Source organism: Lynx canadensis, chromosome E2 (genome assembly GCF_007474595.2).
Source record: "Lynx canadensis isolate LIC74 chromosome E2, mLynCan4.pri.v2, whole genome shotgun sequence".
NCBI lineage: Eukaryota > Metazoa > Chordata > Mammalia > Carnivora > Felidae > Lynx > Lynx canadensis.
Window position 1 is genome coordinate 41,744,758 of NC_044317.1, and position 20,175 is coordinate 41,764,932.

General features: G+C 49.2%; 2 protein-coding genes across 2 annotated transcripts in view; one reads left to right on the plus strand and one right to left on the minus strand.

Annotated features, from left to right (window-relative positions):
* The window catches only part of RHPN2 (rhophilin Rho GTPase binding protein 2), a 62,489-nt gene that overhangs the window by 5,079 nt on the left and 37,235 nt on the right, over positions 1-20,175 (minus strand). The window contains exons 6-15 of the mRNA XM_030297320.2: positions 16,255-16,332; positions 15,752-15,876; positions 13,858-14,024; positions 11,356-11,543; positions 10,794-10,950; positions 7,279-7,398; positions 5,430-5,624; positions 2,956-3,032; positions 1,552-1,698; positions 1,081-1,236 (exon numbers count right to left, since the gene is read on the minus strand). Of these exons, the coding sequence (XP_030153180.2) occupies positions 1,081-1,236; positions 1,552-1,698; positions 2,956-3,032; positions 5,430-5,624; positions 7,279-7,398; positions 10,794-10,950; positions 11,356-11,543; positions 13,858-14,024; positions 15,752-15,876; positions 16,255-16,332 (1,410 nt within the window). The remainder of the gene's footprint in view (positions 1-1,080; positions 1,237-1,551; positions 1,699-2,955; positions 3,033-5,429; positions 5,625-7,278; positions 7,399-10,793; positions 10,951-11,355; positions 11,544-13,857; positions 14,025-15,751; positions 15,877-16,254; positions 16,333-20,175) is intronic.
* LOC115503144 (sorting nexin-3-like) lies at positions 8,047-9,703 on the plus strand. Its single transcript, XM_032591428.1, is given in 3 exon segments — positions 8,047-8,091; positions 9,057-9,159; positions 9,162-9,703. Coding segments are annotated over 3 exon segments (690 nt in total).

The following is a 20,175-nucleotide window of genomic DNA, read 5'->3' on the forward strand; positions in this document are numbered from 1 at the left end:
TCTCAGGGGCACGCACCTCCCTCCACCTCTGTCGTCACCCACCCTAGTGTAAGGTGCTCACGTCGCTGGCCCACACACGTGCTACAGCCAGCTTCCGCTGCGGCCACCCTCCAGGCAACCAGATGTCCTTCTCAAATACACATCACTCCCTTTCTTGAGAGGCTCACTGGCTTCCAAACTCCCACCACTGCCGGTGGGGCCCTGCCTCCCTCCCATCTCATTTCCTGCCACTCCCTCCCTTGTTACCACGTTCCAGCTGAGAGGCCTTCTTTCTGTTCCTCTAGCAGAAGCCTCTTCCTGCTACAGGGACTCTGCACCTGTCGATCCCCCTGCCCAGAATGCTCCTCTCGCGCCTCCTCAAATGGCTGGCTCATCCCTGTCACTCACGTCTCTGTGCAAGCCCTGCCTAGAGGAGCCTCTCCCCGCCTCCAATCGTTCTGTCGCGATACACAGTTTATTTTCTGTACCACACTTGTCAAAAATCACAACCACTTATTTGCTTATTTAGGGCCAGCATTCTGGGGGCGGGGACCTCATCAGCCTGGTTTAGCTGGAGCTCCAACACCTAGGAAGGGCCTACACACAGGATGCCCTGCCAACACCTGAAGAACGAACCCTGTCATAGAGGGAAGAGTCAAAGGCCCATAATTAAATGTGACCAAGTGTGGAAGAGAATGTACACGGTTCCTCCCGCTGAGGGAGCACGAAGGCTATAACTGCACATGTGAATGTGCACAGGCATCAAACACTTCCCAAGATCTCACGGGGAACAGCCAGCACTGCCTCTGACATGTGGGGAGGGACTTCCACACATCGTCTCGCGCCCTTCTGTAGCATTTGAGTATTTTTTTTTTTTTTACCATAAGTACATATGACTTTCGTAACAAATAACTTAATCAGAAAAATAAGTGGTTCTTTTATGTACAGCATTTTTTAGTTTTCCAGCGATCTCTGGCCCAGGGTGTCTGGGGCAGGTCACCGATGCAGGCAGGCGGTGGAGGGTCTGCTGACACAGCTGGGGCTGGACTCACACCAACCCCACTCTGTGCTGCTGTTTCCTGTCGGGGTGTGAGCACTCACCATGGACGAGGTGAAGTCCAGGAGGCTCACGACCTTCATCTCCACGTCATCCTTGCCCTTGCCCTTCAACAGTTTCATGACCTCGCTCACCGTCAGCCACTTGCAATCCACGTCTCGAATGGACACAATATAATCCCCTTCCTTGGCTCCTGCCAGCTACACACAGCAGGATTTAAATGAAGGTCAGTGTTCTGTTCATTCCAACCCCTGGATCGGTTCCCAAGTGCATTAACAAAACAGGTATTTGCATAAGTCTGCTTCAAGACAGCATGCATGAATCTGTTGCTCTCTGGGCGAGTAAGACCCATGAGAGGCCTTTCACACGGTCCGTCTTTTTACAGAGAGGAACCCTAAATTCACTCATACACCCAGATATATTTGTTTGGGCAGCTTTCTTTCTGTTTGACCTGTTTGACTGCTTGCAAAGATACCAGTAAGTTTTGCTCCCCATCTACGGTGGCACACACTTACCGCAGCAGAGCAGTAAGGGTCCAGGAAGTGGACTTGAACTGGGGAGTTTCCTCTCAAGGTGAACCCCAAATCCCCTTCTTCTACAGTGAAGTGAATGCTGCGAGGAGGTGTCCATTTCTTGTTCGCCGAAAACACCGACAGGGGGCCCTGTGGAACAGCATCGTTAGGTGCAGAATCCGAAGGCTGAATCAAGCACTTGAAAGCTGAGGGGCTCCTGGCTGGCTCAGTTGGTTAAGCGTCCAACTCTCGATTTCTGCTCAGGTCATGATCTCGCGGTTTGTGAGTTCGAGCCCCATGTCAGGCTCTGGGCTGAGCGCACGGAGCCTGCTTGGGATTCTCTCTCTCCCTCTCTCTGTCCCTCCCCGTTTGCTCATACTCTCTCTCTCTCTTTCATTTAAAAAAATAAAAGCTACAGGAAATGTCACCTTGTTGTCCTTGCAGATGTCACCTGGCCTTGCTCAGAGACTAATGACAGCGTCTGGGATAATACATGCTACAGCAGTCACACAGGAACATCCAACTGCCATTTTCTCTAAAATATCCAATATAGGGGCGCCTGGGTGGCGCAGTCGGTTAAGCGTCCGACTTCAGCCAGGTCACGATCTCGCGGTCCGTGAGTTCGAGCCCCGCGTCGGGCTCTGGGCTGATGGCTCAGAGCCTGGAGCCTGTTTCCGATTCTGTGTCTCCCTCTCTCTCTGCCCCTCCCCCGTTCATGCTCTGTCTGTCTCCGTCCCAAAAATAAATAAACGTTGAAAAAAAAAAATTAAAAAAAAAAAAAAATAAAATAAAATAAAATAAAATATCCAATATATTTTAAAGAAAATGTTCTTTAAAATTTTTTTTTAACATTTATTTATTTTTGAGACAGAGAAAGACACAGCATGAACGGGGGAGGGTCAGAGAGAGGGAGACACAGAATCTGAAATGGGCTCCAGGCTCTGAGCTGTCAGCACAGAGCCTGACGCAGGGCTTGAACTCATGGACCACGAGATCATGACCTGAGCCGAAGTCGGATGCTTAACCAACTGAGCCACCCAGGCACCCCTAAAGAAAATGTTCTTTAAAAAGTCATCTTATGGGCACCTGGGTGGTTCCGTTGGTTAACTGTTTGACTTAGGCTCAGGTCATGATCTTGAGGCTTATGAGTTTGAGCCCTGCGTTGGGCTCTTTGCCTGCTTCGGATTCTGTGTCTCCCTCTCTCTCTGTCCCTCCCCTGCTGGCACTCTGTCTCTCTCTCTCTGTCTCTCAAACATTAAAAAAAAATTTTTTTTAAAGTCATCTTAACAAAAACTATATCAAGTCTCCAATTAAAAAAAGTATAGTTACCTAAAAATAGCCTTTTATATGCTTGCAGCCTATATGAGCTGTCCCCTTGAGTCATCACGGAATAAGCATTCAACATACCAGCTTTTGGAAGAAGTCTGTTGCTGTCACCTTGGAGAACTGTGGCAATATAATTTCAACCTCTTGCTCAGTCTTAGCTGGAAAAGAACATTAGAAGTGAAAGCGTAAATGTTTCTATAATTGAAAGTTATCCTTGAAAACTCAGGTCTAAGTCTTCTCTCTGAAGGGAAGAGGGAGCAAACCTTTCTCCTAGTCACCTGGCCTTCCTCTTGGTCTAGACAAGTGGTACAGAAGAGGGACTGACTGTCTGTCAACCCCCTGGCCCAATGTCAGCTGCACCTTCCATCCGGGCACCTACTGTGAGCCATACCTCACTCTGGGGCTGGGACAGACCAGTGACAATCAAGACACATCCCCTGCCTTCGAGGAGTGTGTTTATATTCTAGCGGACTTCCTTTGGCACTCGGGAAACCCAGCCGAGAAGTAGTCTACGTTTCAGGGGTGGCTGTTACAGAACGAAGGACCCAGCACAGAGTCCCGGGTGAGATGAGCTTCCTCCTTTCATCATTAATGTGGGATATGAGGATTTCAGGGGGACGTCGGTTTGCCCGGTTGCATCCACTGATAGCTTAAATCTCCACCGTCACATTCATGGGACGCTCACGCCAACTCTTATCATGAGGCTAGGCAGTTCCTGACAAAGGATCCCAGAGCAGGCCAAGAATACACGAAGAGCAGTATACAAAGAAAACCTGGGGAAGAAGCCTGGCCCTGCCGAGACAGAACACACCCCTCTATTCACAAGATGGCCCTGTGGCTTCTTACAAAGTGCCTGACTCAGTGTCGGGCTCGGACAGGGTGCTCATCTACTCCCAGAGTGGCACCACCAGCCTTGAGCGGCCTCCCCAGGAGCCGCGCTCCCCCACTCCCTCGGTGGAGGTGATGTCTCTACTTCCTGGCCACACAGTACACTGTGTGGACACGGGGGCCAAGGAGGGAGCCAGTGTCCATGAAGGAGAATCACAGGGCACCATGCCTGCTTCCACCTGCCAGCCTGGTCACCCGGGGCAAAGACTCTGATTTCCCTAAGCCTTTACTGCCTCATCTTTAAGATGAGGGCAATACCAGTGCCTCCCTAAAGAGTTGGAGGAAGAGTTGAATGTGATTCCGTATATATAGGGTGCTCACTGTTGTGCCTGGCAGACCTCAAGTGCTCAGTAGGTACCAGCCAGCGTTACCACAGACAAGCCCAGGCTCCAGCTTGCACAGGGCTCCATCTCTCAGGAACTGGTCCCCGGAAATTGGGGTGGAACTTTAACAGACTAGGAACAGAGGTGTAGGAAGTGGGGTGGAAGGAAGTATGGACAAAGGAGGTTCTCTCGATTGGGCCACCTCCCCCCAACTCCTCGAAAGATCCTGTCATCCCTTCACCGTCAAGTCACCTCTCAGAGGGGCCTCCCAACCCCCGCCTCCTGGGGCAGAACCGACAACCACCCCCTCTCCCCCGCCCCAAGGGCAGCAACGACTGTCCAAAACACCTCCATCCTCCTGAGCCCAGGATGGCAATGAATCCCTTGGAAATGCTCAGAAAGTGTTGGCGGTGTGTGATCTCACTTGAACTCACAGAAGCAGAGAGAGAACGGTGGGTGACGGTGGGGGCGAGGTGGGGAGTGAGGTAACATTGGTCCGAGTGTCCAAACGTCCCGTCCCGCGAGATGAGGAGGTTTTAGAGATCTAACACACAGCGGGGGGACTAGAGCTAACACTATACTGTATACTCGAAATTTGCTGGGAGGACAGATCTTCAGTGTTCTTACCACACACACCCACGCACACGATAAACTAGGTTTTGAAGCATTTTCACTGTCAAGGTAAAAATTTTCCCCACATCCCCTGATTCCACTATATTTACTTCTCATTTCATAATAAGAATGATTTGTTGTCCTACAAAAAGAATGAGAGAAAACGTTGGCGTGGCTAAAGGATGTAGAGACCAGGAAAAAGCAAGCATAGGAAAGGGAATACGGAAGCCTTTGGCTTTAAAACCATGGAGCCGGAGGTAGAAGACACAGCAAAGGGCACTCCCAGAAGGCAGAGGGACTGTGGGGCGTGGGGTGTAGCAAAAACACCAAGGCGAAGGTAGTTTCTGAGGTCTCCTGACCACAGGGGACGGCTGGAACCCCGGGGAGTTTGTGCGACTTTAAGGAAAGGCATCTGGATGAGGCAAAGCATCGAGAGCAGACTCTCAAGAATGCCTGAGGGGTGGGTGGGATTGGGCAAGAACAGTCAGCCAAGGGGGTCGTGAAGGAGATGAAGACAAGCCAGGCAGCAGGGCGCCCGGACACCAAGGGGGCACCAAGGGGCAGAAAGGAGTCACATGCTACAACGACCATAAAGAAGGCCCCGCGCTGCGTGAGCAGCAGATAACTCCAGGGTGAGAGCAGTACCCAGCACACAGCAGGGTCTGCCCCAGCCTTCCAGGATGAGCAGACACAGGCCACGCCCCCAGAGAAACGGGCTCCCGGGCCACTCACAAATAATGTCAGGGGCATCCATCAAGTTCAGCAGCTCATCGTCCTCTTGGTGCTGAGCGTACTTGAGCCGGGAGCGCTGGTGGGCTGCGGACAGCACCTCCTGGAGCACGTCAATGTGGCGTAGTTTCTTGCACAAGCTGGCCTCCCTCACAGACTCTTCGTGGTGGGCAATGGCTCTGCGCAGGTGGGACTTGCCTGCCGACAGAAAAGCACCCCCCGTGACATCAGCGTCCCAAAGTGCAGTGTGAATGTGTCAGGGAGAGCCAAAGTGCCCCAGAAAGGTGGACCTTCTCTTTTCTGAAGGATCTGCCTGGACGGCTCACTCAGGTCTATAAAACATCCATTGAGCAAATAGTTACCACGTGTTCTAGGCGGTAGAGATAAAACAGCAGACAAAAACTAGCCTCTGTCGTCATGGAATTTATGCGCTAGTGGTTGAAGAGAGATCACTAAGGAGCAAAGAAACAGGCAGGGGACCGTGTGGCAATGAGGTTGTGGAGAAAAATGAAGCAGGGCAGGTAGCAGATACAGCAAAAGAAGACCGGGAACAAAGAGTTGCTCTTCTCTGATGGGTGATCTGGGAAGGCCTTTCTGAAGGTACCTTTTTTAGTTTTACTTTTGAATGTTTATTTATTTTTGAGAGCCAGAAACAGAGTGCGAGTGGGGGAAGGGCAGAGAGAGAGGGAGACACAGAATCTGAAGCAGGCTCCAGGCTCTGAGCTGTCAGCACAGAGCCCGACGTGGGGCTCGAACTCACAGACCGTGAGATCATGACCTGAGCTGAAATCAGTCGCTTAACTGACTGAGCCACCCAGGCGCCCCGAAGGTGACTTCTGAGTAGAGCCCCGAAGGAGGCAAGGGAGCAGCCATAGGCTATCACAGGAAAGCACTCCTGAAAGCAGGAACAGCAAGTGCAAAGGCCCTGGGGCAAGACTAAGCCTATTATGTGTTCAAGGGTAACAAGGAGCTTGAGGGTATGGCTGGAGGCAGAGGGCCAGAGCAAAAAGGAGGAACTATGAGGCCAGAGACAGCAGGGGTCAGACCACGTCCAGTCTTACCAGTGCAGGGTGAAGGCTTCTGCCCCTACCCTGGGTGAGATGGGAGCCGATTAGGGTATGAACAGAGGCCTCATGTGAACTGACTATGAAGGAGCAAAGGGAAAGCAGGGGGACCAGTTATGAGCCCTTTGGGTCTCTATTTCCTCAACTGTAAAGTGGACCATACCTACGTCACAGGGTTGTGTGAGGCTGAAGGGAGTCGATGTCTGTTAAGTAAGCACATCATACGTGTGGCTTGGACCAGGGTGGTAGCTAAGAAGTGGTCAGATCTGGGACGTGTTTTCTAGGGAGAGTCAACAGGATCTGCCAATCAAATGTGGGATGAGAAAGAAGACTGGAGGCAGAAGGTGAGCCCCAGGTTTCTGGCCTGTGCATTTAGAAGGCTGGAGTTGCCATTGAGGAGATGAGACGAGGGCAGGTCTGGGGTAGGAGAGGAATTCAGCTTCACACGTGAAAAAGAGATCTTCACTCTGAGACTTGGCAGGGACCAAACTAGGACGATTCATCACCAGTTCTTAGGTGTGACAGAAGAAAGTTAACAGACACGTCCTTCTACATTTGGATGACCCAGGGCCAGCCCTGGACCTCTAGGGCTCTGGAAGATGGTCAAAGCTCTGGCCCGGGCCCTCAAAGAACCTGCAAGAACACGGTTCCAGAAGCCTGTTGAGTCTTCAGAATGTGCCTCATGATAACTGATCCACAGTGGCCATGACGACTCAGGATGCCCTGCTCTCTGAGCCCTGCCCCGGGGACCTGTCCGGGGCCCTGTGAGCAGGACAGGCGACACGTACCCAGCAGTCGGCGCTGGTGACCGTTCTTCAGCGTGGCCAAGGGCGTCAGTCCCTCCGGCATGTGGTCATAGAGCTGGGACAGGCACTTCTCCTGATGGTCCTCGTCTGCGCCAGGCTTCACTGCAATGAAAGCCACAGGGTAAATCCCTTCTTGACACAGACACAGCCACAGACTCTGGAGACGGTGCCGAAGACCCCTTAGGGAGATCTCTCTCAACCACATCTCCAGTCTTCCTTCTCCAGTTTTACAAGGCCCTTGGGACGATAGGTCTTTCTGCCCCTGGACACACCCTTGGCTACTTTGCGTACCCAAGGCCAGGCACACTCTTGGGGCTCATGGTTTGGCTCTGGGCCCCCAACTCCTCCAACTCACCCACCTCACGGAATCTTCTAGCGTAGCCCCGCCTCAGACCTCTGGTGGCCTCCACGCCTGCACCCTCCCTGGCACGTGTCCCCTCTCTAGCCTCACCACCTCAACACTTCCGGCCTCCCTTCCACAGCTCAGCTAGTGTTCTTGCTCTGGCTGTCCTTTTCCTCCTGGCTCAGCTGCAAAAGTCTTCCTCAGAGTTCAAAGGGCAACTCAAACGTCACCACCTCTGAGAAGCCTTCTGTGACCTCACCAAGGAGTCCAACTGCTGCCTCATTTGTGTTTCTACCGCAATTACCAAAGTGTCGTTCTTTCTATTGGTTTACGTGACTTATCCTGTCTAATAGACTCTATATTAACACTGGCAGTAGCAGCTACCATTTCCTGAGCGTCCACTAGATATGAGGGACTATTTAGCTTTGCACACAGGCACCTGGTTTTCACAAGTGCCCTATGAGATAGGTTTTTTCATATCCCCATTTTATAGGTGAGAAAACTGAGGCACAGAAAATTAAGGAAATTAACTAAGACCACACAGCTAGTAAATGGCAGGTTGTGATAGGAACCCAGGCAGTGTGGCTCCAGAGGTGGTCCTTTTCATTACTTTGGAGGGCTACTTTGATTGGAAGTAATGACAACAGAAGTCCCATCTGACCTCAGATCAGAGCCAAGTCTAGGGTGAGGAGAGCAAGACACCTTGCTTGGGCTAAAAATGTAAGAGGGCATCCAAAACTCATCAATCAGAACACATGATAGTTTAATGCAATTTTTTAAATATCAAAATTAATGCTAAAAAATGCATGATGAAGGAACATCAAAATTCCTCTTTGCCTCAGTTTCCAGTGTAGCTCAGCACAGCATTGTTATTGATCTGTAGTCTCTATTTAAAATATGGATCACCACTGGGGCACCTGGGTGGCTCAGTCAGTTAAGTGTCTGACTTCAGCTCAGGTCATGATCTCACGGTCTGTGAGTTCGAGCCCCACATCGGGCTCAGTGCTGACGGCTCAGAGCCTGGAGCCCTGCTTCAGATTCTGTGTCTCCCCCTCTCTCTCTGTCCTTCCCCCGGTCAAACTCTGTCTCTCTCTCTCTCTCAAAAATAAACATTAAAAAAAATAAAGAAAATTTGGATCGCCATGGATTATATGTTTTTTGCATTAGTTTTGATTCATTTAAATGTTTATTTATTTTGCGCGCGCGCGAGAGAGAATCCCCCTTGTGAGCAGGGGAGGGGCAGAGAGAGAGGGAGAGGATACCAAGCAGGCTCCCTGCTGTCAGCGCAGAGCCCGACATGGGGCTCGATCTCACAAACCGTGAGATCACGATCTGAGCCAAAATCAAGAGTCCGACACTTAACCAACTGAGCCACTCAAATGCTCTGGTTTTGATTCATTCAAAATATCACATCCAGGGCGGCAGCTGCAGCAGTGAAATCGCGGAGACCGTGGTGGACACTGGGCAGCTGATCACCAAGCCCCAGAACCTGAATGATGCCTACGGGCCGCCCAGCAACTTCTCGAGATCGATGTGAGCAACCCGCAGACAGTGGGGGTCGGCCAGGGCCGCTTCACCACCTACGAAATCAGGGTCAAGACAAATCTGCCTATTTTCAAGCTGAAGGAATCTACTATTAGAAGATACAGTGACTTTGAGTGGCCGCAAAGTGAATTAGAAAGAGAGAGCAAGGTTGTAGTTCCCCCGCTGCCTGGAAAAGCATTTTTGTGTCAGCTTCCTTTCAGAGGAGATGACGGAATATTTGATGATAATTTTATTGAAGAAAGGAAGCGGGGGCTGGGGCAGTTTATAAACAAGCTCGCTGGTCATCCTCTGGCACAGAATGAACGTTGTCTTCACATGTTTTTACAGGACGAAATTACAGATAAAGGCTATACTCCATCTAAAACAAGACATGCCCGAAATTTGGTGAGAAGGGGCAACAAAACACAAACAAAACAACTTTCCGTGACTATTAATGATTCGTGTGCACCAGCGAAGAAGTTCTATCTAACTTTTAGCATGCCGCACGGAAACGGGTATAACATGCCTTCAGTATACTAACATGCATATGCTCAGTTTTGTTTTGTTTCGTTTTGGCAGTTGACAAGAAGTTAATTTGCTTTAGTGAAAATCCCTTGTTCCAGCCTTTCTGGCTCTTTCTTGCTGTTTTCATGTGGTACACACTATAACCCCACAAACCTGTTACTCCAGCATAATCTGCAGAATCCTAACTAAAGTTACTGACTTCGTCTTATCTGCGAAGTTTTTGTGTCCTGTTTGCTTCTTGAATCTGATTAACTAGAATATTTCTCTTACCCCTTTTTTTTTTTTTTTTTTTTTTAAAGTTTATTTATTTTTGGGACAGAGAGAGACAGAGCATGAACGGGGGAGGGGCAGAGAGACAGGGAGACACAGAATCGGAAACAGGCTCCAGGCTCCGAGCCATCAGCCCAGAGCCCGACGCGGGGCTCGAACTCACGGACCGCGAGATCGTGACCTGGCTGATGTCGGACCTCAACCGACTGCGCCACCCAGGCGCCCCTCTTACCCCTTTTTAATACGTGATGTCACTTGTCCTAATTTACGGTTAGAAGCACTACCCCCATTGGTTTCCAGTCCCCTACGTGTGAGATCCACACTTGTGTGTGGAAAGTATCTCCCTTCAGGCTTGTAATACCCTTCACATGGAAGATCAGTGAGGGAAATCTTTATATTCTGTACAGAAACAAAATCCAATTTATAGACTAAAATCATTTGTCTAAAAATTTAAGTTGTTTTCAAGTAAAAATAAAAATGCATTTCTGATATGCGCTGAAAAATAAAATAAAATAAAATATCACATCCAAAGGTCATCTTGAATACTGAGCTTGGGGGCATCCCCTTGGATGAGGTACCCAGGGGAGTGTTTCACTGATGTTAACCCTGGGCTCACCTCCAGGGGAAAAGTCCTCTCCTAGGAGCTGTCTGCTCCATCTCAGGCAGAACCGCACGACCCCTCTTCCTCCACAACGGTAACGTACAGCCCCTAATCCCACATGGGCCCCCAGGCTGTGAGCATCTCCAGAGAGGCAGGCAGCTCTCGCTCAGCTCACAATGTCCCAGAAGCACAACCCAGACCAAAGCCCAGAGCCTCCAAGCCCACAAGCCTTACACTGGTGATCAATGAGAAGCGTGGCTACAAAGTAGTGGGCCAGGGCTCCGTAGTGGTGGGACTTCACACAGGCCAGGCTGGCCCAGGAGTAGGGGATGTTCTCCTTCACCGGTGCCTGGCTCATGGCTGCATGCAGCTGCCGATAGACTTCCCCGACCTGAAACAGAAGGAACGCTGGGAACGGGGAGCCTGGCACAGGGGTGCTCACGCACCCAGGGTGCAGAAAAAGAGCCCTTTCTTCTGCGGAGCGGCCCTGCTGGAGGCCGCTCCAGAATCTGGGAGCAGCTCCAAGGATGCCTCGTTCTTTCGGTGTCATAGTTAACAGGGAGATCAGGCAACTGTCATTATGCTGGTTTTTAGGCTAAGCTGCAGATGGAATCAGTGATCCGTATCTAAAACGCCACACTTGCCAAGAAAATGCAAGCTAGCGCTCTGGCCAGGGCGGGCACGCTGCCCAGGTCACGGGCAAGCTGCCGCGGGCTTGTTCCCCCGCTGCTTCCAGGGGGCCCACACCAGCACATCCTGCCCACCCCCAGAAGTCACGGGAACCAGGACGCCTTACCTTGGCAGCCTCCTGAGCCACCTTCACCAGCATGAAGAACTCGTTCCGGATCCCAGGAAGGCAGATTTTCTCAAACACGTTTTCCTGGGCTTGTGCAAGCATCATTTTGACCAGCACACTGAGCATGGCAGGACTCATGTCATAACTCGGAGTATGAGTGAACGTCTCTTTCAGATGATTTAAAACCCCTGCGAATTGGAAATTTTTTTTCACATTAGTTGGGGATACTACTCTCCCTGGTATCTGGGAGCATCTTAAAAAATGTGATTCTCAGGGCGCCTGGGTGGCTCAGTCAGTTAAGTGTCCGACTTCGGCTCAGGTCATGATCTCATGCATGGCTTGTGAGTTCGAGCCCCGCGTTGGGCTCTGGGCTGACAGCTCAGAGCCTGGAGCCCGTGTCGGATTCTGTGTCTCCCTCTCTCTGCCCCTCCCCTGTTCACACTCTGTCTCTGTCTCTCTCAAAAATGAAAATAAAACGTTAAAAAAAAAATCTGAGTCTCAATCATGGTAAGATCCAGCAATTCTACTCCTAGGTACATACCCTGAAGAAGTGAAAGCAGGAATGGAAACCGATACTTAGACACCCACATTCATGGAAGCATTAGTCATAACAGCCAAAAGGTAGAAACTAACCCAAATGTCCATCGACATATGGTCAAACAAAATGTGCTGTATACCTACGATGGAATAGTTTTCAGCCTTAAAAAGGAAGGAAATTCTGACACATGCTAAAACATGGTCGAAGACGTTACGCTACGTGAAATAAACCCGTCACAAGGACAAACACTGTATGATTCCGTGAGATGAGGTATCTGGAAGAGTCAAATTCAGAGAGACAGAGAGTAGCATGCTGGTCGCCAGGGGCTGGGGGCAGAAGGGAATAGACAGTATTTAATGGGGACAGAGTTTCAGTTTGGGCAGATGACAAAGTCCTGGCGACAGACCGTTGCACAACAGTGTGAATGTACTTAATGCCAATGAACTGAACACTTAAAATTGGCTGCCAACGGTCATTTTTCTCTTGTATGTTTTACCACGATTTAAAAAATCGGATCCTTTTCCAAAACATTTACCTCTGCATCAAGCAAGGAAACCAGCCTACTCCCTGTTTGTTCCTGTCTCACCTGGGACAATTGTGAGAAATTCCATACATGACCAGGCATTTAATGGAGGTGAAAGCAGAAAGCAGGAAGGATGACGGGAGGGCTCTCGGACGGACACGCTCACACGGAACGCCTGGGTCATTACAAAACTCAGGGCTTTTCCCCAGGACCTCAGGAAAGATCGACTCCCCCACTCCAATGGGAATGTTCCCGCTGTAGCCCTTAGCTGACTTTTTTATAGGTTGGAAAATTAACTGTCACAGCCTTCACTGACAATCAACCCCAGGCTGAAATAAAATCCCTGACATGAATCCCATCTGACTGGTTCCTCTGGTTTTGTTGCAAAGCATAAGCTGCCCTGTGGACGATGGCAATGGCTGCAGGCTATTTGCTCCTTTCTGGGTCTGCTCCCACTCTGTTCTTGTGCTTAATGTCGTCTATACTGCTGTAATCTTAGAGATGGGTCACCAAGCACACCTGCTTTAGGTTCCTCAGAAAGAAAATGAGCCCAGAAAAGGACTGACAGTGAAAGAAATCCGCTCCCACACGGAATCTTAGCGCGTCGTTTTATCCCAAGGGATCTGTCATTTTAACAGAAGCAGTTTCACGATCAGCCAAAATGGCAAAGGCTTGCAGAGTGAGATACCCAGAAAGTTCTCCGCTGGGAGTAATGCCCCAAAGCAGTGATAAGGGCCAACTTGGAATGAACCCTGACATGAAGCCAGTGGAGGGGGTCGTGCTGTGGTCTGTGCCGTGTCGCCGTCCCACCCACCATTTCTCAGGGCGAGTCTGCCAGACACAGGCCGTGCTGGTGGAGAGCAATGCGGGGCCCTCAGACACCCAGGAGCCAGGCCCACCCGCTGCACCCAGCCTGGTGACCCCCACCCCCGCTACAGGCTGGCGCTAAGTGTTGCTTGACAAGAGGGCTGAGAGGAGCAATCTCAGGGAGGCAAGCTTTGCAGAATGAGCACACGATAAAGGCACGGACAGTAAAATGCCGTGATGAACCACGCCTGATAAAAGAAAACCGAAAAGAGCCTACACTTGCACTATTTTGAGAGAACGTATTCCCTTCTTCAATAAATACAGTGTTCAAAAGAACAACTCATTCACTGCCATCCTCGGGGCTAGCTGTTTGGAAAAGATTAATTGTTAACCACGGGACTCGTTCGCTGTGTGCATGAGCCAAACCCAGACTGAGGCGACAGGGTTTGAGCCATTAAGCAGTTCTCTCGGTGGGAAGATAACACCAGCTCGAGAAACCCGCCTGGCCCTTGCAGGCCTGTGAGGCTCCACGTGGGCCCGGCTTAGACCCACTCACTGACCCTCTTCCGCTGCAGTGCCCAGTGCCAGCTGGTGGGGCCAGGACTGTATCCCAGCAGCCCTTGCGGAGACACACCTGCTGCTCTCTGAAAGGCGTCTACCGCACTCTCCAGCCCAGCCTGCGTCTGTCGATCGCACCGGGTCCCGATCTGTGTGTAGAGGGCTCCGATGTTAAACAGAATGCTGGCTTTCTCCAGTAGCAGGTTCTGCTGGCTAACTGGCACCCCGGTGAGGGAGTCATACCTATTTAAAAGAAACGGTTTTGAGAATACGGATCATTTGGCTAGTGAATGCCGTTCTGGATGAAAACGGACAAAGTGTATTTCTTGAATGAAACTCAAAAACACACATGCAATGAAGCATTCGTTTCCAAGCAAGACAACGGGTCTGATCTCACACAAGATCAGGTGCCCACAATCTCACACAAGAAAAAGGCTTCTCCACCAAGATGTCCTTCCATAAGTGAATGGATAAATAAACTGTGGCACAACAATACAGTGGGATATCACTTAGCAATAAAAAGAAATGAGTTATCGAGCCGTGAGAAGGCATGCAGGAAACTTGAATGCGTATTTCTAAGTGAAAGGAAGCCAATCTGAAAAAGGGTTACATACTGTACGAGTCCAACTATCTGACAATCTGGAAAAGGCAAACAATGGAGACAGAAAGAATCAGCAGGGTTGTGGGGGGAGGGGAGGGATAAAAGATGGAACACAGAATTGTAAGGGGGTGAAACTACTCTGCATCATAGTACAACGTGGATACGTGTCCTTATACATGTATCAAAACCCATGAAATGCCTCCCACCAAGAGTGAGCCCCAATGTAAACTATGGACTTTGGGTGGTAATGGGAGAGCCCGGGCATGTGTGGGGGGCAGAGGGTATATGGGAAATTCTCTTTTAAAAAAAAATTTTTTTTAACATTTATTTATTTTTGAGAGACAGAGGGAGACAGAGCATGAGCAGGGGAGGGGCAGAGAGAGAAGGAGACACAGAATCTGAAGCAGGCTCCAGGCTCCGAGCTGTCAGCACAGAGCCCGGCACGGGGCTCGAACTCACAAACTGCGAGATCATGACCTGAGCTGAAGTCGGACGCTTAACGGACTGAGCCACCCAGGCGCCCCGAAATCTCTCACTTTTGCTGTGAACGTAAAACCGTTCTAAAAAATAAGGCGTATTAAAAAAATACAGGTCTTCTCCTAAATGTAACACAGCCGTTACTAACCCCTCATAATTCTTCCTCAAGTCTAAAAGACTGGGGATTTGTTTTAAAGTTCACATGTCAACCAGGAGATAGATGTGGAGCTTCCTCCTAATTCAACACGGAGGAGAAACACTCTCAGCCTTTTCGCTGTGAGTAGGCAGCTAAGGCATCTTTAGCAAAAGTCATCCGCCTGATCATTCAAAAGGACAGCATCACTAATCACCAGCTGTGGTGAAATGCGGCTCTGAACATGCCCCGTAGCTCTTGGCATTTCCTCCCCTTTCGCCCATGCTAAGTACGCTCAGAGAAGAGGTACAGCATCTCCAAAGTAGTTAAGCGACACTACCCTTCGAAAATACCAACTCTCGAGAAGAATCAAATGTTCTGCTCAGGGTTTTAAGAGCCGATCTATTTCTGTTTGCTGCCTTTGTCGTTGGGACAAAACCTGATCCCCACCCCCTGCCCCATCTGGACAAGAATCTTGCTTCTTGTTAGTTCCACCTCAGAGCCCCGGTGTTCCCCCAACAATAAAATGAGCACGAAAAAATGCCTCTTCTGCTCGGCTCACTTGTTCTGAGAAGCAAGAAGCCACGGTCTGTTGGAGCCTCCTCCCCTTGGGTCCCCTTCATAAATAAACACCGGTTTTTCTACACGTCTCCAGGCTCTCCTGTATAAATGGGACCGCTTGAAAGAGGGGGCTGTGGTTGCAGGGGAGCCCCTGGGGTGCTGACGGGGAAGACAGCAGCAGGGACCCCGGGCACCTACCACGTAAACAAGAGCCCCATCTGTCGGGTGGGCGGGAAGAATCGGCTCTCCACAAATCCCAGCTGGTTGAAGTAACTCATCAGCAGTTCGACACCGGCCTCATCCCGGCTGGGCGTCCGGCAGGCCTGAAAGGAGAGGAGCCATGGACGGGGTGGGGGAGCAGGTGAGGACACAGCCGATGCCTGCCTCCCCTCGCCCCCCCACTTTCTGGAAGATGTCGCACATAACCACGTCTATGGAGCCCGGGACCCGCTGCTGCTATCATGAGCGCTAGGAGTGGTGGCAAAGGGCTGGCATGAACTCAGGAGTCCCGGAATCCAGACCCAGACGTGCCAGTGGGCGTGTCTGTCCCCTCCTGTGGTGTTCTCGTGTGCCGGGTTGAACAGATGGCTCCCGGAGCACCTCCCTATCACCTCCAACCAGGAGCGATTCTCTAAGACTTTAAGGACATTCTGAAGACTCCAGCGGCCATCCTCCCCTCCCTGCTGCACGCAAAACTGTACCTGTCTCAGGTCCATCAGATCTGCTATTTCGTCTTCATAGAGGTAGCTGTCCTCACTGTAATGCTCCAGGATAAAATCCTGCAACAGAAAGGAGATGAACCACTGTAAGGTGACATTCAAAACCATAAACAGGTATACAGGAATGTCTAATGTGTTCTCCCCCCCTTTAAAAATCCATGTAGAATTCATAACAGCATGTATATTTAAAGTTCCTTTTGTCGCTTCAGTAAAAAAGAAAGTTGAAATTATTTTTATTTTAAAATGTCTTTGCAGGCGTGCCTGGTTGACTCAGTCGGTAGGGCATCCGACTCTTGATCCTGGGGTCATGAGTTCGAGCCCCACGTCGGGCATGGTGCCTACTGAACACAAACAAACAAACAACTAAAATGTCTTCGCAGGACAGTTAAGTGACCACATAAGCACGACACGTTGAACAATTCTGGCAAACGTCACAGATACTGCAGGGCTCAGATGTTCGGAGCACAGGGGCTTCCTGGCGAAGGAAACTCCCGGCGAGGCACTGTTATGAGGATGCTACCCTTGGGGTCTACGATGGGAGCCTTTGGGAGAGCAGTTTTGGGCACTTCCACGAATGAAGCACCCGAAGGAGACCCCCTAACCCGGTCCACAGTCCAGCGTTTGATGACCGCCCCATGGGTTCATTCAGTCATACAACTCATACTGATGCGTACCCGCTACATGCCAGGCACCGTTCATAGTGTCTGGGCTACATCAGCAAACAAAACAAAGACCTTTCCCCGTGGAGCTTATGTTCTCACAAGGGGGCACAGGCAGTAAATAACAGGCACCACAAACAAGTAAATGACATCATATATTAGAAGATGGCAAGCATTACAGGGAAAAGATAAAAATGGGGTAAGGGGCAAGGAGCGTGGCTTCTTGCATAACATCTGCCATGAGCGTTGGCTCTCCCTAGCTATAAAAAAAGTTGAGAGACACTGGTCAGTTATGTTTTCTCAAGTGTCTGTGAGTACAGTCAAATTACACAATTTCTACAGTAAAGCACCTCCTTTTTGTACGCTCAGTGCATATCCACATGCACACACACCCACACACCGTCTTACAAACGTGGGATTCTGTTGAGTGAATATACAAATTTGCTGTGCTTTTCTCTTTGAATTGGCAATGTGCCAAACGTCTTCATATACCACAAGATACTCTGCAACATGACTTCTTTTTTTTTTTTTTTAACGTTTATTTATTTTTGAGACAGAGAGAGACAGAGCATGAACAGGGGAGGGGCAGAGAGAGAGGGAGACACAGAATCTGAAACGGGCTCCAGGCTCTGAGCTGTCAGCACAGAGCCCGACGCGGGGCTCGAACTCACGGACCGTGAGATCATGACCTGAGCCTAAGTCGGACGCTTAACCGACTGAGCCACCCAGGCGCCCTGCAACATGACCTCTAATAGTTATACAGTCCTCCGATGTAATCACTGTACAACTCATTTACTGAACAAATAAACTGAGCACCTACTATGTGCTAGCCAATAAGTATCATATTCTTAACTTCCTCTCGTTAGACACTGAAGTCATTTGTAAACCTCTGTGATTAAAGATAGCACTATGACAGTCTCCCTCCCTGCACACCTCTCGTTAGCTCCTCAGCATACATTTTGAAATGTCTTGCTGGGTCCAGGGATATGCAGAAGCTCCTTGTTTTTCTTTTCTTGGTTTTTTTTTTTTTTTTTAATGTTTATTTATTTTTGAAAGAGAGAGAGACACAGCATGAGCAGGGGAGGGGCAGAGAGATTAGGGAGACACAGGAGAATCTGAAGCAGGCTCCAGGCTCTGAGCTGTCAGCACAGAGCCTGACGTGGGGCTCAAACTCATGACTGTAAGGTCATGTGACCTGAGCCAAAGTTGGATGCACAACCGACTGAGCCACCCAGGCACCCGCTCCTTCTGTTTTTCAATTTGGTCTTTCTTACCTAAGTTTTTCTTTCAATGTATGATGCTGTCACGGATTTTTTTTTACAACTTAAAGTGCTGATATTTGGAATCGGCTCCTCTCCTAATGTAATGACCGTTTGTAAAATTTGAAAGGATTCTCCACCATAATTATGTTATTAGTGATGTTCAGTATGGCAAAAATGATCTGGATGTCTCTGATGACATCTCTGAAAACACTGTTCGGGTCACCACTCGAGATGCTCAGGGCTGAGAAAAACTGCATCCTTTTCAGGACAGCACACTGTTCTGTCAACAACTTCTTATTTTTTAATTAATTAATTAATTAATTAATTAATTTTGAAAGAAAGAGAGAACGAGCAAGCAGGGGAGGGGCAGAGAGACAGGGAGAGAGAGAATCCCAGACAGGCTCTGCGCTGTTAGCACAGAGCCCAATGTGGGGCTCAAATTCACAAACCGTGAGATCATGACCTGAGCCGAAACCAAGAATCAGACGCTTAACCAACTGAGCCACCCGGGTGCCCCAACTTCTGCTACGGATGCTGGCAAAAATTTTCTTTTTTCTTTTTTAAATGTTTATTTATTTTTGAGAGAGAGAGAGAGAGAGACTGCGCACGCGCACATACGCGAATGGGAGGAGGGACAGAGAGAGAGGGAGAGAGAGAGAATCCCAAGCAGGGCTCGATCCCACAAACTGTGAGATCACGACCTGAGCTGAAACTAAGAGCCAGATGTTCAACTGGCAGAGCCACCCAGGTGTCCCATGGCAAAAATGTTCTTAAAATTAGGAGAGAAATTACAAACCTTATGTTAACCTCACAGAAGTCAAAAAGAATTTTGGTAAATTCTAAATGCATTCCTAGGTGAGATTAAATTTACTAAGTAGAAGAAAAAATATCTAGGGGCACCTGTGGGTCTCATTCAGTTGATTTTGGCTCAGGTCATGATCCCAGAGTCATGGGATGGAGCCCCGAGTCAGGCTCTGCACTAAGTGTGGAGCCTGCTTAAGATTCTCTCTCCCTCTCTCTGTCTCTTCCCCTTCCCCCTTCTGTCCCTCTCCCGCACACGCTCTCTAAAAAAAAAGGGGGGGGGGGCGCCTGGGTGGCTCAGTCGGTTAAGCCTCTGACTTTGGCTCAGGTCATGATCTCACGCCTGGTGGGTTCGAGCCCCACATCAGGCTCTGAGCTGTCAACACAGCTGGAGCCTGCTTCACATTCTGTCTCCCTCTCCCTCTGCCCCTTCTCCACTCGCACTCTGTCTCTCTCTTAAAAATAATAAACATTTTAACAAAAAATTTTTTAAAAATCTGGCTGGAACCCACTGCAAACATCAGGGATGAGACAGGATTATATAACATCATTCTATTTATATAACATAATTCTGAAAGTTAACAAATAAAGACAAATATTAGAAAGGAAAAAACAATTTTTTTTTCCAAAATAATGCCTTATTTACAAAACCTAGAGCTTCAACTGAAAAAGTCCTAAACTAGCAGGCATCCAGTGAAAGGGACAAAAAGTTACTATGTATAAATCCTTTCTAATACAAGCCATAACCTGTTAGAAAAAATGTAACAGGGAAACCATATCTTCCCTACTGTACCAGATCAAGAAAAGTACAATATTCCCAGGGATAAAATTTTGCCCACCCCCTTACCCACCTCCCCTCTGGGAACCACGTGTTTGTTCTCTATTAAGAGTCTGGGTTTTTTGTTTGTCTTTTTTCGTTTGTTTCTTAAATTCCACATACGAATGAAATCATATGGTATTTGTGTTTCTCTGACTTACTTCACGTAGCATTATATTCTCCAAATGCACCCATGTTGTGGCAAATGGCAAGCATTAAATCATTTTTTAAAATCAGACAGACGTGGTCTCTGCCCCTGTAAAACTCGCTATTTGTTGACATCAACAATTAGAAATATTTGGTTCATAGATGAAAATGTGCGAGATCGTAAAGAAACAATTTTGTCCTAATTAAGCTATGGATC